Source organism: Calonectris borealis, chromosome 11 (genome assembly GCF_964195595.1).
Source record: "Calonectris borealis chromosome 11, bCalBor7.hap1.2, whole genome shotgun sequence".
NCBI classification, from domain to species: Eukaryota; Metazoa; Chordata; class Aves; order Procellariiformes; family Procellariidae; genus Calonectris; species Calonectris borealis.
Window position 1 is genome coordinate 22,511,931 of NC_134322.1, and position 13,534 is coordinate 22,525,464.

Here is a 13,534-nt window from a genome sequence, read left to right on the forward strand (position 1 = left end):
CCAGGAAGGGCGTACAGCAACTGCAGAAGTCGCCACGAAGCTTGTCTGCAGCTGATGCTTTAGGCTTATAAATTGCAGCTGTCCCATGGCAACGTGTCAAATGTATCATGCACAAGATGCCGTGTTCACACCATTATCCCCATCGCAGTCCTCCCCACCACCATCTGTTTGGAGCTGGGCCCTCTCGACAGGTGGCTAGTGGGACGGCAAGAGGAACCGTCAGCTTTTTAGGGGATCTTGCAGCACGGGATACACCGACTTTCTCCCAAATATCCTGCCACCTGCTTAGGAACAGTCCCACAAGGAGATTCCCACTCACGAAGCCAGGCAAAGACGTTGTCATGACAAATAGAAGATCAGCTGTTTGTTCCCCCACACTTTCGCAGCAGCTTGATGGGCCTCAGCGGAGGTTTGCAGCATGGACCCCCTTGACCCACAGCGGGATCCACCCAGGGATGCAGCCCCAGGTCCCACCTACCCTGGGCAAACTGCCCAGGCGAAGCCCCATCAGGAATACAGGTAGCTTCGGGACAGTTATTTGAGCTCATGCAAACACGCTCCTCTAGCAGCTTTTTTTTTTTTAACCTTTAGCCTGTGGTTTGTTTGCACGGTGCTCAAATGGAGCCCGAAGAAGGGCAGATGTCAGCAGAAACCTGAAATAACCACATACCTCTGCACCCTCCTCATCTGCTTTTTCTGAAGACCGCGCGGCCTCGGGACTGAGGTTTATCTGAAGTTTGGAAACCATCCCCAAAGCTCACCAGCATCACAGGGTACAAACACTGTGTGCTGGAGCCTGGAGACCCTGGGGAGGGGATGGAGGGTGAAGAGATGCTCCTGGTCACAGCTGCACAAGCACCCACCTCTGCTCCTAGCACCCCAGCCTTGCTGGAGCTCAGCAGTCCTCCACCACCCACCCACCCACCGGCTTTGAGAGGCAAACCAGCCAGGACTGCTGGTAAGGACCTCCGGAGACGAGATTTCCAGCCTTCCTGCCACTCTTCAGTCTTTCCCAGACTTGCTTCTTGCTCCTGGCAAACTCGGAGACAGTTCACTTTCCATGCATACATCCCCCAGGCTCAGCATCTCTCTATAAGGTCCTTTTTAACACACCCTTTGCTCTTCTTTGAGCAAAAAAAAAACTGGGCAGGGGTTGCCCTGCCTAGTTTATCACCTTTTTTTCCAAAATTAGTTCTGCTTTCTAAAAGCACATGGGAAGGAGGTTTCAGACTTTCCACTGAAGCTGGCTTTTTCCTCTGCCCATGCTTCCCTAAAACTGTAATTCAAACAACTTTAATTGTGCATTATTTTCTTTCTGAATTGCCCCTATGGATAATTTATCTTATTATAGTGTAGCTGTAGGGAGTACAATCTTATCTTTCAGCTCCAGCAACGCTGACAATTTCCTACCTTCTGATGCCTTCTGCTCTTTACTATGTTGGGGCTTTGTTATATAGTTGATTAAAGCAAAACTGCTTTTTGCTGCAATTTTACTGCAATCTAACCCAGAAATGCCTAAAGAATCATAGTCATCTTTCAGAATGCTCATCTGTTCACTGCTATGAAAGTCCTCCCTGCTCAGTCTGGAGCATCTCTAATTCCGTACCAGCCATAATGTTTGCCATCAATTACACCTCCCCTATTGACACTCCTCCCAGCTTTTGTAGATGAGATACCGAAGATACTCAGCTGAGCCCGTGGTCACTCACTGCTATTCCCTATTGTTCATTTTTCCTATTGATAAAAAGTTATTCTGCTCAGAAATTACTTTTCTTTTTGTATTTGCATCCAGAAGCTTTTCCCATCCCTCTCCGCCGCAGCTTCCTCAGTAGCTTTTGTCTCTCGAAGGTGCAAGATGTCTGAAGCCCAAACATTATCCCCAACAAACACAGCCTAAAACCTCCATGAGAAACCCCTGATTCTCCCCTTTTATCTCACTTCCAGGCCTCAGCAGGGCATGGCACTGACCAGCACAGCCCCAGCCCTGAATCCAGTTCTTGAGGGTTATAAACAGATACTTTTCTCCAGTTCACTCAGGGGCTTTGGCTATCCCCAGTCACCTGGGAGGAGGTTTCTGGATCTAGATTGTGCATCACGCATGAGTTTCTGGAAGGTTTTCAGCTGCTCATACACCATCCCTACTTTTCCAGCTCCCAGGGAGGGGCAGCTAAACATGTCATGAAAGCACTCCTTTCCATTGCCCCAACAACGCCTTGGAGTCTCACCAGGTGAGCCCATGCTTGCTGGGATGGGCACCCCAAGCTCCCACCTCCAGGGGAAGTGGCACAGTGGGCCCCTCGCAGCACACAGAGGGTCCATGGTCAGCTATATTGGGGGGCACAGCTGGCAGACCAAGAGGCAGACCTGGCATCTCCCCTCTGCCTGCTAGGTGGGGACATGCAATCCCCCATTTCAGCCACCAGCACAGTCTTCCTCATTGCTCAGGCAAAAAGTCAAGTTCAAGGAATAGCTCCTGTCTCAGACACAAGGGTTGAGGCTACTAGCAGCGCCCCAGACCTCACACCAAGGGGTGCCCACGCAGAAGAAATGCTGACTTTGACTGACAACAGACCCACTGCCTTCCCCAAGTGCTAGTGAGCAACTACAGTGGGACTGAACCAAGAGACAAAGGCAACCACAGCAGAGGTGGGAACCCTTCCAAGAGGGAGCATACTGCAGCATCAAAGCAGCCCCAGGGAAGATGCCTGTATTGGGGGTCCATCCAGGAGCAGCAAAACAGAAGACAGAGCTACCTACAAGAGACATCTAGATCCCACCCCAGAAAGGCCAGTCTTGGAGCCCAAGCAGGATGGACTCACCCACATTCCAGCTCAAACCAAGAGCAACTCCTGGCTCTGAGCTTATATAGGGCTCCTGGAGCAATGGGCTGAGGGTGTGTGGGTGGGGGTCCCAGCTGAGGCTGCTCAAGGCCATTAAAACCTACTAGTGTCCTCGTGGCTGGACTGATTCTTTCTCATGACTGGTATTTATTTTAGGTGTCATACTCTCAAGGGAGAAGGGAGCCTCAGGTTTCAGAACCACTTTTATTAAACCACTGCATCACTGGCTAAAATAAACGTGCCCCAGGCCAGCACAGACAGCCCCATCTCAGAAAGCCTGACCAGAGGAAGCCAAAAAAGCCATTAAGGCTAGAAAAAAAGCACATGGCTAATCTGACCTGCATCACACAGGATTAGGAAAATAGCTTGGACTGAGATAATTGTATCATTTACCATACTGTAAAGGCCAGCTAATACCTTTAGTTTTGATTTAGCTGGTAAAGGCTGACCTGTAGGGGATGCTGAAAATAAGTGTCATGTACGATGCGATAACCAGCACACAGGACACGTGGTCCGCCACTGCCCACCATCACAAGCAATCCGTGCTGCACAGGCTGTTGTTTGTCAGCTCAGTAATGAACTCCTGGCTGGGCCGTTTCCTCTGTTGTCCCCCCAATGATCCAAGCCTGATCATCTTCATTTCATTTTAATCATCGGCGTTTAGCCAAACGTATCGGCGTTTCTGCCTGGTTGGCTGCACGCGGCTGGGACCCAGGGGGAGGCAGCGAGAGGACTGCGGTCGATGCAAAGCCATGATAGCACAGCTGTCATCGACATTTGGGTCACTGGGCTGCCTCCAGCCCTCCGAAACCAGGCTTGAGCACCCCCACAGTGACGCCGGTATGTGGGTGCTCCTTTAGGAAGAGACGCGTGTCATGGGGGAGCTGGGATTGGGAACCACGAGCCCAGGAGGGAAGAGCAGAGAGTCAGGGTGGCACAGCCAAATACAGCCCTGACGAGGAGATGAGGGACCATGTGGCTCACTGAGGTGTCCCTTGCTGTAAAAAAGAGCGTGCACCGCTTTGGGGATGGCACAGGCTCTTCTACCTCTTGAGCAACCTAGGCCTGCAGGCTGGGTGGCAAGTCCTGGGGGCACTAACGGCCCTGAGCAGCCCCACCTGGGACTCCCACCCACGCCTGCCCATGGGCCTGTGAGCCCATTTAAGCTCAGCCCAGGGCCCTCAGTCCTTGTTTGAGCTGTGCCCCTGGGGTGCTGGTCTCTAGTTCAGCCCCAGCTACATTTGTACCTACTACAGGCTCTGTTGATCTGAATCCTGATCCAGACTGACTTCCCAGCTTGGGCTCAGGTCTGTTTTGTCACCTTGACCTGCCTGGGGATCACCTGGCTGTGTCTGACCCTGGTTGCCCTCACCAGGATTGATCCTGACCTGTGGATTGATTTCTCAGCTTGATCTCAAGCCTCCCTTATTGCTGTGAACATGCCTGATGACTCTTGGCTGACCCTGCCTGCCTCCTGCCCTCCTTATGCAGGTACCGTTGGGCTGGTCCTTCCCTGCCAGCCATGGTGTCCCCCTTGCTTCCCCATCCCTTAGGGAGCAGTGCCCTTGCTGCTCCCCAACACAAAACCCCCGCTTGCTCTGGGCACCCCTTGACCAAAGCCAAGCGTGATCCCCAGGCTAACAAAATGTGTTGGGAATAGCCTGAGTGGCCTGTGAGGAATAGCCCCAGGCCACCCCACACAGGACACAGATATGTCCCTGCATGCAATCAAAAGAGCCCATTTCCCTGCTCTTCTACCTCTTCAAGGAGATGAAGCTAAACCCTAGCTGCAGGCATTGCCCAGCCTGGCTCACGCTCACCCTGAGCAAGCCCTGTGCTAATCCATGGGTGCCACCTGCCGTCTACTTCTGATGGCATCATCCACAACTTCACCTTTGCATCATGCAAATTGCTCCAGATGTTCAGGTTTCCCCTGTGCCTTCTCGGAGGCCTCTCGCTGGGACCCACAGCCTGCAAGAGCAAGCTGGGGTGCAGCATGGCTGTCCTCATGCATCCTGCCCGTGGCTGGATGTAGCTGCTCCCGATGAGAGCAGGAGGATAATGTTTTTCCTTTCCTCGGGATAATGAGGTCAGAGAATAGCTCTTGTGTGTCTGTAACTAAGAAAACTAAGCTATTGGACCTGGTTCCCTAAAACATTGGGTGGAGAAAAACATGACTGCATGGCTGAGCTGGATGAAAAATTTGCAATTGAGAGAAATAACTTTGGGGTTGGGTCAGAGAGAGGGGAAAAAAGCACTTTCTTTTTGTCCTCCTTGCTCCTTTTCTGCAGAAAATAAGGTTACACAAACTTCAGATTTTTGTCATAACAAAGATGAAATCAAATATGCTGATATTTCTCATTGGACTCTTTGTTTACATTGCAAATCATTCTGACCAAAATTACCCTTTCTGTCACAATGTTTGTTTTGCATGAAAAGACACTTCTTAGGAAAAAAAAAATCAGTTAAAACATTTTGACCAGTTCTGACAGGAACATTTGAACATGTAGGAGGATGGGAGATTGCTCGAAATAACCGAACTGCCATTACCCAGTGGGGTTGAGATGTGTAAAACCAGCTTTCTGCAAAATAAGAAAGCATATCTCTTATTCTCTTCTCATCACTACACTAGGGTCTTTCCTCTCTTTTTTTCAGAAAGTCTGTTTCTCTATTATTTGACGAGCTTTTCTTTTGCTTCTCATTCCTCAGAGCACCACTTCTTTTTCAGTTCAATCTTTCTCTGGCTATTTAGGATGAAAGCTTGTAAGGAGTCCCCCGTGCAGCACACCCCTGTCTGTAAGAAGAGCCAGAAAGCCTTTCTGGTGACTCACAGGGAGGGGTGTCACCTCTGTCTGGTGGCTCCACTCCGTTATTTGATTAGGTTAATGGTGTTCCCTGCCTGCCATTGTGCCTCTGGGGAGATGAATATACATTAACCGTATGTATAACCCAAAGGCCAGAGCTACCTCTTGGGATGCTTTACGCCAGCAGTACCACTCACTGCAGACCTCTGCCATGCTGCAAGGCAGGCGAGGACCGCTGAGGGTCAGCAGCCGGAGTTTTGAGTCTGGCTGGCCTTCTACAATGTATATACATGCACACACGTATTTGTTGTGTTTGCTCATTCATCTCTCCCCCACACGCTCAAAACAAACACAGCGTGTTATCTTGATCGTGCACTTAGCAATGCAGTCTTACAGTGCCGCGGCATTCTGGTTTGCAAGTACAGCGTGTGCATGTGTCCGTCTACAAGCTGATTTGAGCCTGCTGGATATGGATCTGTGTTTTCCCTACCATGTCGCCTTCAAAGTATTAACCGATGTTATTCAGCATTTCTCAGCCCTGAGAACAGCTGCAATAGCTGAGCTTCGCTGCTAGACATCAGCGAGCGTTTCATGCTCTACCCTACGTTTTCAACTTGCCAATAGTAGATTTAAAAGAAGATGACTGCAAGTGAGACTTCTAGAGGCAAAGCATATCAATAAATACATCAAAATAACAGGGATCTCTTAAACATTTCAAGTTGCAAGAAGACAGGCTCAAAGATTATACAGAAAAAAAGGATGATGCCTCTGCTGTTCTGCAATGCGAGAAGAATTGAAACTCTCTCCTGAATTTGCTGCTGCTGATGGTTGCTTGTTTCGAATCCAAGATTTTCTGTCCTGCTTTTGCTGAAGTCCGAATGAATAATCAGAGAATAATAAAAATTGAGACATCCCAGGTGAAAAGAAGTCGGGTCTTGGTTGAAGGGAAAATGCAGGAATTTTGAGTTACTGCATCTGGAAACTTTGACATGTCTGATTCCCCCCTGCCACTCACAAGGTCAGGAATCACCGTACCCACACAAGCACCCTACAGAAGACTCAATCTGCCTTTGTAAGAAACCTCTTTCCTCACTATCAAGCCTCTGTGTTGAATCCAGTGCTGGTAAATCCTATTTTTCTCCGTAACTCCACTGTAAGAGCAATCTGTTGTAAGAGGATATACTCCTGCATGGTAGGACAGGTTTTTACCCTATATTAGCCATGGCTGGATACATGAGTGTGGCAGGAATAGATCCTGCTATATGTATTATGGATCTGTAGGAACCCTGTTTATGTCTCCCAAAAGACTCTTGAAGGCAACAGCAAACTTCAGATCAGGTCTGTCAGCACAGTCCTCTTCTGGCCACAGTGATCTTCTGCTTTGGTTTCTTGTGTTCACAGCGCCTCTGCCTCAACCACAAACCCACAGGTTAGCTCCGACTGTGTGGCACCTTCATTAACCGCTCTGGGTAACCATCTCCGATCAGAGCCTTCGAGGGAAACCCTGGCAGCCACGGCTCCACGCTCCCAGCGAACGCACGCACTGGGGTGAAACCAGCGGTAAGCAGGGCAGCGTGTCCCGGGGCTGTCCCCAGGACAGAGCCAGAGGAACGCGAACGTGACGGGTGAGTTATGCAATTGTGGGGAGAAGATCTAGCAAAACAACAGTGTGCTGAGCTGGTTACAAAGGGTAAAAAAAAAAAAAACCAAAGCCTTCTGCTAACTTCGGCCCAGGCCTCTGGCAGCATGAGTCACTGTGAGCTGCCATGGTTACGAAACAAGTATTACTGTGCAGATACAAACCATGCTCAGAGGCAAGTACATCGCTAACTAGTTCCAAACTTGGAAAACAGTTGAGTGTAGGTAAGGCCTAATACCGAGTGGGTGTTTGCAAAAAGGAGAGTTATAGCAAAATCCTCTGGAACTAACATTCAGCAGGCAAAAGAGCATGCAAAAAGCAGAAGGAAGGACACCGCCGTGTGAGACGTTGATTTCTGGATCTTTTTGCCTATTCCTTCTGGTTTGCAAGGGCTACTGTCAGAACTGTTCCACAGAGAGGGAAAAAGAGGATGTTTCTGCACCATGGCAAGAAAACAAATAGTAGTGTCACAGATGATTCAGCTGGCATGAATAGTGAGTCATGGAAATGCACCATGGAAATTCTCCAGCGCAGGATGCACGGCACAGTGGAATATCTGATGCACATCAAATCTAGTACCACGGCATCCTTGGAGAGTTACGGGCAGCCAGGACTAGCACATGCCCAAATGTTTGTCGCATGTGACCTCGGCCCTGTGAAGCTGCAGTCGTTAAGCCCACGATGATCGTCACCAAAGTCCTGAAGCGCTAAAAAAGGTGTGTCAGATCCTCCTTTTCAGTCTTTGAGTCACACCAACAATAAAAGGACTCGGAGTCTGTTTGCTAATGATTAGCTGAGAATAACCAGGCCAAGGTAAAGGACAAGGGATGCAAAGTCAAGCGGCTGCTTTGAAGGAAGAGAAGGAGCAAGGGTGCGATCTGTGCAGCCGCTGCAGGCTCTCGCTGCTGAGGTAGAGCGGTGCGAGGAATTACGACTGTTTTGGAGGTTACCACACAAGGCAAGCAGGTGCTGCACCCGCTCCCCCAGTCCATCACGTTGTGGGTACACTGGTGCCTGCAGAGACCTCTGGATTGGAAACAGAGGACTCTGCAGAAAGCAGAAAATCTGTTTTTGAGGGATTTTCTGCTTTTTTTTTCCCGCATCCTTCTCTGCTGGTCTGTCCCACGGTCTCCTGCAACTCTTGTATCTCCCAGCTTTGGGTGTACGTTAGAATGAGGAGCTCACATCCAGCCGTAGGCTCCAGCCATTCCTGTCATCCCATGAGGGACAGCAGTCACAAATCTGGCTTAAATAGCTACATCGGGCTCACCGTCGGCTAGGGTCACCAGCGCAGTACAAAGCAACCAGAGCATAAGCAGTACATCTGACCCGATATCTGTGTTTTACAGACGGAGAAATAAAGAGAAAACCTGCCGAACGCTCATCAGGCAAGCCTCAAATTGGAACCACAGTGACGTTTTCGGGACACTTGACAAGTCTGGTAAACCAGGAGTGAGATTTTCTGCTTTCCGCCCTCGACTCCGGCACTAACCCGGGGCAAACGCCTTCGCTTCTTGCAGCCTTGGTTTCCTACTTGTGCAACAAGGACAGAGCCTATCCTATACTTGAAAAAACATGTAACTGTTTTGGTTTTTCATATAAATGAGTAGTCTTACGTGCTGGCAGTCTGTGGGTCCTAATCATGAGCCGGCTCTTTGTCCCAGCCATCAGGCAGACATGCAGGACGAGGCAGCCCTTCTCAACAACGTGACCGTATGTCTTCCCCCCTTCATTCCTTACTGCAAAATTTCATTTGGCCATCTTGTATTTTTACAAAAAGGGCAGCACTTTCACTGAGCAAACTCCATACAGAAGCCTACTGGGGGGAAACATGCTGGAAAGCGGCGATTGATAAAATGGGTGTTTATTGGGATGGATTCTGTGTTCCTCTGACCCCACAGCCGCTGCAGAAGGGCTCTTAAAACTCCTAAATCGCCCCTGCAATTAAGACCGGAGCCAAACTACCGGCTCTTGGCCTGCCTAACCCTCTATCTGCCCGTATTTTAAGTCCAGGCAGAACAAAAGCGAGGAGGCGCGTGCCGCTCCTCAGGCTGCAGCTTTCCCAGCAGCAGCTCCCCTGAGGAGACGGCAGCCTCCGGCGGGGCCGCCGACGCGAAGCCCGGGCAGCCCGCCGCCGGCCCGCCAGCTCGGCGCCTCAGGGGGGAGGCCGCGGGCTGGAGGCCGGGGCCGCCCGTCGCGGGGAGGGGGGGAAAACGGCGGCAACATGGCGGCTGCGGGGAGCGGGCGGCGCGACACGTGACACCTCCCCCCCTCACACACACCCCCGGCGCCCCGCGCGCGCGTCGCCCCCCGCCTCGCGCGGTGCCGCCCCCCCGCCCTCCGTCCCCGTCAAATCTCGCGAGAGGCGGCGGCGGCGTCGCGAGAGCCGGCGCTGCGCTGCGGTAGGAGGTCGGCGGAGAAGGACGGAGCCGGAGCCGCTTCGCTCCCGCCGCCGCCCGCCTCACCCCGCCGCCCCCTTCCTCCTCCTGCTTCCCCTCCCCGGCCGTGGGACAGGAGGATGCCGCGCTCCGGGCCGCTCCCCGCCGCCCTCTCGCTGCTGCTGGCGACGGCCGCGCTCCTGCCGGGACCCGCCGCGGCGCAGAACGGTGAGGGCGGCGGGGCGGGGCGGGGGGGGGCGCGTTGCTACGGGGGCGGCTGGTTGCTACGGGGGCGGCTACGGCGGCGGGGGACGAGGGTCAAACGGGGGGTGGACAGTGGGCTCCGCGGCCGCCCCCCGGGCCCGGGGTGGGGGGCGACCCCGGGTTTGGGGGAGAACACCCCGTGTTTTCGGGTCCCTCAGGGGAAGGGGGGGCTGACAGGGCCGCGCCGCGGCGGTTTCTCCCCCCCCCCGCCCCCCGCTTCTCCTGAGGCGTCTCGTGCTGCCGGTAAAATGGAACATCTCCTCCCGCCTACTAAACCTGCATCTGCCGGGCTGCCTTAAATCATTTATAATGCAATAAAACCGTAGTTCCTTAGCAACTAAAGAGGTCCTCTGATAGGAGCGTAGAAGGAGAAAAAAACCCCTTCTTTCTTCCTTGTAGGATAGCATGAGCTAAATCTAGCGCGGCATGCCTCCTCCCTGATGAGGTTGCAGCCAAGTGCATGACAATTAGTGGCAGAACGAAGCAGGGCCAAGAGGCTGGCCTAAGAGAGTGCGAGCCTCCTGCTTGAAGGAAGGTCCCGCAGCGCTTATAAAAATGCATGTCTTATCGTGCCATCCGAAGGAGAGAGCGAGCCGTGGAGGCAGGTTTTATCTGCTCCAGAAGTGCCCGAGCACAGTCTTTCTGGACCGGCTTCTTATGCAGCATCATGGTGAAACTAATGTCAGGGATGCTTTGGCCTGTAAATGCTGTGAAGGGCAGGGATCTTGGCTCACAAGAGACTACGGTTTACATGTGTTGGGGAAAATTTACCTAGAAGGAAGGGATATCTTACTAATATACCAATCCCACACAAGGTTTCATCGTTTCATCCTTCTTTCTCTTTCCTTCCTTTCTGCTCTGCAGATATTATTCAGTCCTAGCGTTTTCCTTCCATTGGGGTGAATTTTGCCTTGCTTCAGCTTCGTTGGCTGTTTGCTCTAGAAGAAACGTTGAGGCTTTCAGCATGTTTGACGATGATAGGAGAGATGTAGGTGGAAGAAAGAAATAATGTTCTGAAGATCCCAGATCAGAATTATTGCCTTAGTACGTGCGGATTTTGCAGTCTGAAACCAGAACCGAGCCCCATGTCTGTTAACCAAACAGAAGAAGCTTTGGCATCCACACGATACAAAACTGTAGGTTTTCTGCAATACGAGGGACTTTTTGTGGAGCCTAAAAGAGTCTGGGCAAATTCCACTGGAGTTCAGTGGGAATTAGGGTCCTGACTTCCGTGAGCTCCCAGGAACGTGCTAGTTGGGCTGAGTTGTGGATAAAGTCTGGTTCTCTGTTGCAGAGATGCTTCCTGCGATAGCTGTGCCATCTGAGCATCATCTTGGCAGGCTTAATCTGCCTGTGCCGTGTTCCCCTTGTATTTGGGTGAAGCCAGGTGAGCAGTCTTCTGACATGCAAGTTAAATGGGTCGTGCGCCTGAAGCTGTTCCTCTGCAGAGTTAGCAGGCGAGGTGTCAAATGCCGGCAGCTGGTATAACAATTCCAAATAGCTGGTTGGTAGGCAGTGCAAACGTTTGGTGTCTGATAGTAGTTATACATCTGGAGGTCAACAATTAAATAAATTTTTGGCAGAGATGGAAGGCTTTAGCCTTTCTGTGTCTTAATCATTACTTCCATTCCTGATGTGAAGCTAACCAAGCAGTAGCAGATCGTGGCGTGAGGTAAGACTGCAGACCCCAGGTGTGTCCTGAAAGCTCAATTTTTATTTGGTTAACTAGGGTCATCCAAGCAATTAAGTGGTAAGGGAGACTCTGAGTATCTGTGCTGCTGTAGGGAGTTTACACCGGTGAATGAAAACTTACTTTGAAAGGAGTAGAACACTTTCAAGCCAGCTGAAAGGTGGAGGTCCTTCTGAATAAGGTTCATTGCTGCTGTTGGATTTTTACCCCAATTTGAATGCTGTTGTAATAGAGGGAAACGAATTTAAAGTTTGCAGGCCCTGCCACAGAGGAGCTGTTTTCTTTCAGCGAATAATAGCCAATGACACCCTTAATGAAACAGAACAATTCCGCTTTTGCTTTGGCATGAAGAGTAGGTACAGCCATTTCCTGAATTGTGTATATTCCTTGTAAGTCGTTAGAAAAATGATGTTGTGGTTTGAGCAGGCATGTGCAAGTATGTCAGTGCAACTCCTTTAAAAAAAAAAAACCACATATCTAACACACAGGTATGTGCTTTGAAGGTATATGGAAGGATCCCAAAGTGCATATGCAAGAATTGCATTACTTATTATTGATACGGAGCCGTGACTATAGTGAAGGGTGATAGTCCAAGAGCTGTTGAACGTACGGTAACACCACGTGAGTTTACGATGATAAGGGAATGGTAATGTACTTGCTGAAACTGCAGGGCATGTCACCACTCACCGGGCACAGAAAATGCCCAGTGGAATCCCAAGTGTCTGTGGGAGGCAGCCTTTTTTCTGCTTCTGACAGGAGATCACTGTGATTTTTCCAGAATTAATGTAATTCAGAATATTTTGAATCAGACTCACCTATAGATTTAAGCTTACTAAAACTGGAAGTAGGTTTTTGACACTTGTAAGGATTATTTTTAAAGCTCTTGCATAAACACCTAAAGATCACAGAAAAATTTGCATGTCAGAAATTTAACTTTCTGAGTATTCCTCTGAGAAACTTATCAGGTTCTTCGAGGCTGCATTTCTGATGCACGCTAGCTTGTCACTTGTATCCAGAGCACAGTTAGTTGAAGTGATGGAAAGGAGGGTTAGAAGTGAGATGAGGAGGAACACCTGGAAAAAGCCAGTCTGTCAAGATGATCTGTATTAAACCTGTAGTTTCCAACTGGTATTTGTTGGAAAATCACTTCAGCGCTTCAAAACAGACAGCATCTTCCTTATGGAATGGTGCTTGACTTGCTGTTTGGTGATGAATAACATGCCTTTTCCAGTTGCTGTTTTTTAATGTTTGCCATATCTCTGTTTCTCCAGCTGCTTGCTTAAAAAGAAAGACTTCATTGCACTAATACTTTCACCTTAGAGTGTTTGGATTTAAAGGAGCATGGCTGTATTTTTATTGTTGTCTAAAATAGATGCTTGGACTGCCCCCATGAAATCCGCAGTGTTTCTTCAGCACACCAACATGTGAGTTGAATTGCTAGCAATTTTTCAAGTTCTTCCCTTTTCAGAGCTTTGGTCTTGTAAAGTGCGCTTAAAACCAGACTTTGTCATGCATTGTGTAGAGGAGGGAATTCTTAAACATCACGTTTTAAAAACTGTGAATGCTGACTTCGTAAAATTGTTTGGGTTATTCAAAGTTATATGTAAGTGGAAATAAAAACAAATTAAGTTAGGTGGTACTTGTTTAGCTTTGCTCTCTTCATCCTCTGTTTGGATGAATGAGAAGGAACTAACTAGCTAGCTAAACAACCTGGCTTTTCTGTTAGAAGAAACCAGTACAGAAATGACCATAAAATCAGGAAAGAGTAGCTTCTTAAAATGAGTTTCTTAAAAGAGCAAGTGAAAAACCTTCCTTTTATCCTTGTAATGCTATTTCTGGCTGCTAATTCTCATCCATTTTGTGCTGATTGTATTCTGACATGACTTTAATGGTCCTCAGATAAAACTAAAACAGTTTCA

At 49.7% G+C, this 13,534-nt stretch overlaps 1 protein-coding gene across 2 annotated transcripts in view; it reads left to right on the top strand.

The window, feature by feature from the left end:
• The first annotated feature begins 9,649 nt into the window (after positions 1–9,649).
• Positions 9,650–13,534, top strand: part of NPTN (neuroplastin) — a 61,038-nt gene continuing 57,153 nt past the window's right edge. The window contains exon 1 of one of the 2 annotated variants that reach the window (XM_075160565.1): positions 9,650–9,889. In XM_075160565.1, coding sequence (XP_075016666.1) covers positions 9,802–9,889 — 88 coding nt within the window. In that variant the 5' untranslated portion in view covers positions 9,650–9,801. The remainder of the gene's footprint in view (positions 9,890–13,534) is intronic. The other variant, XM_075160566.1, reaches the window with a different exon arrangement.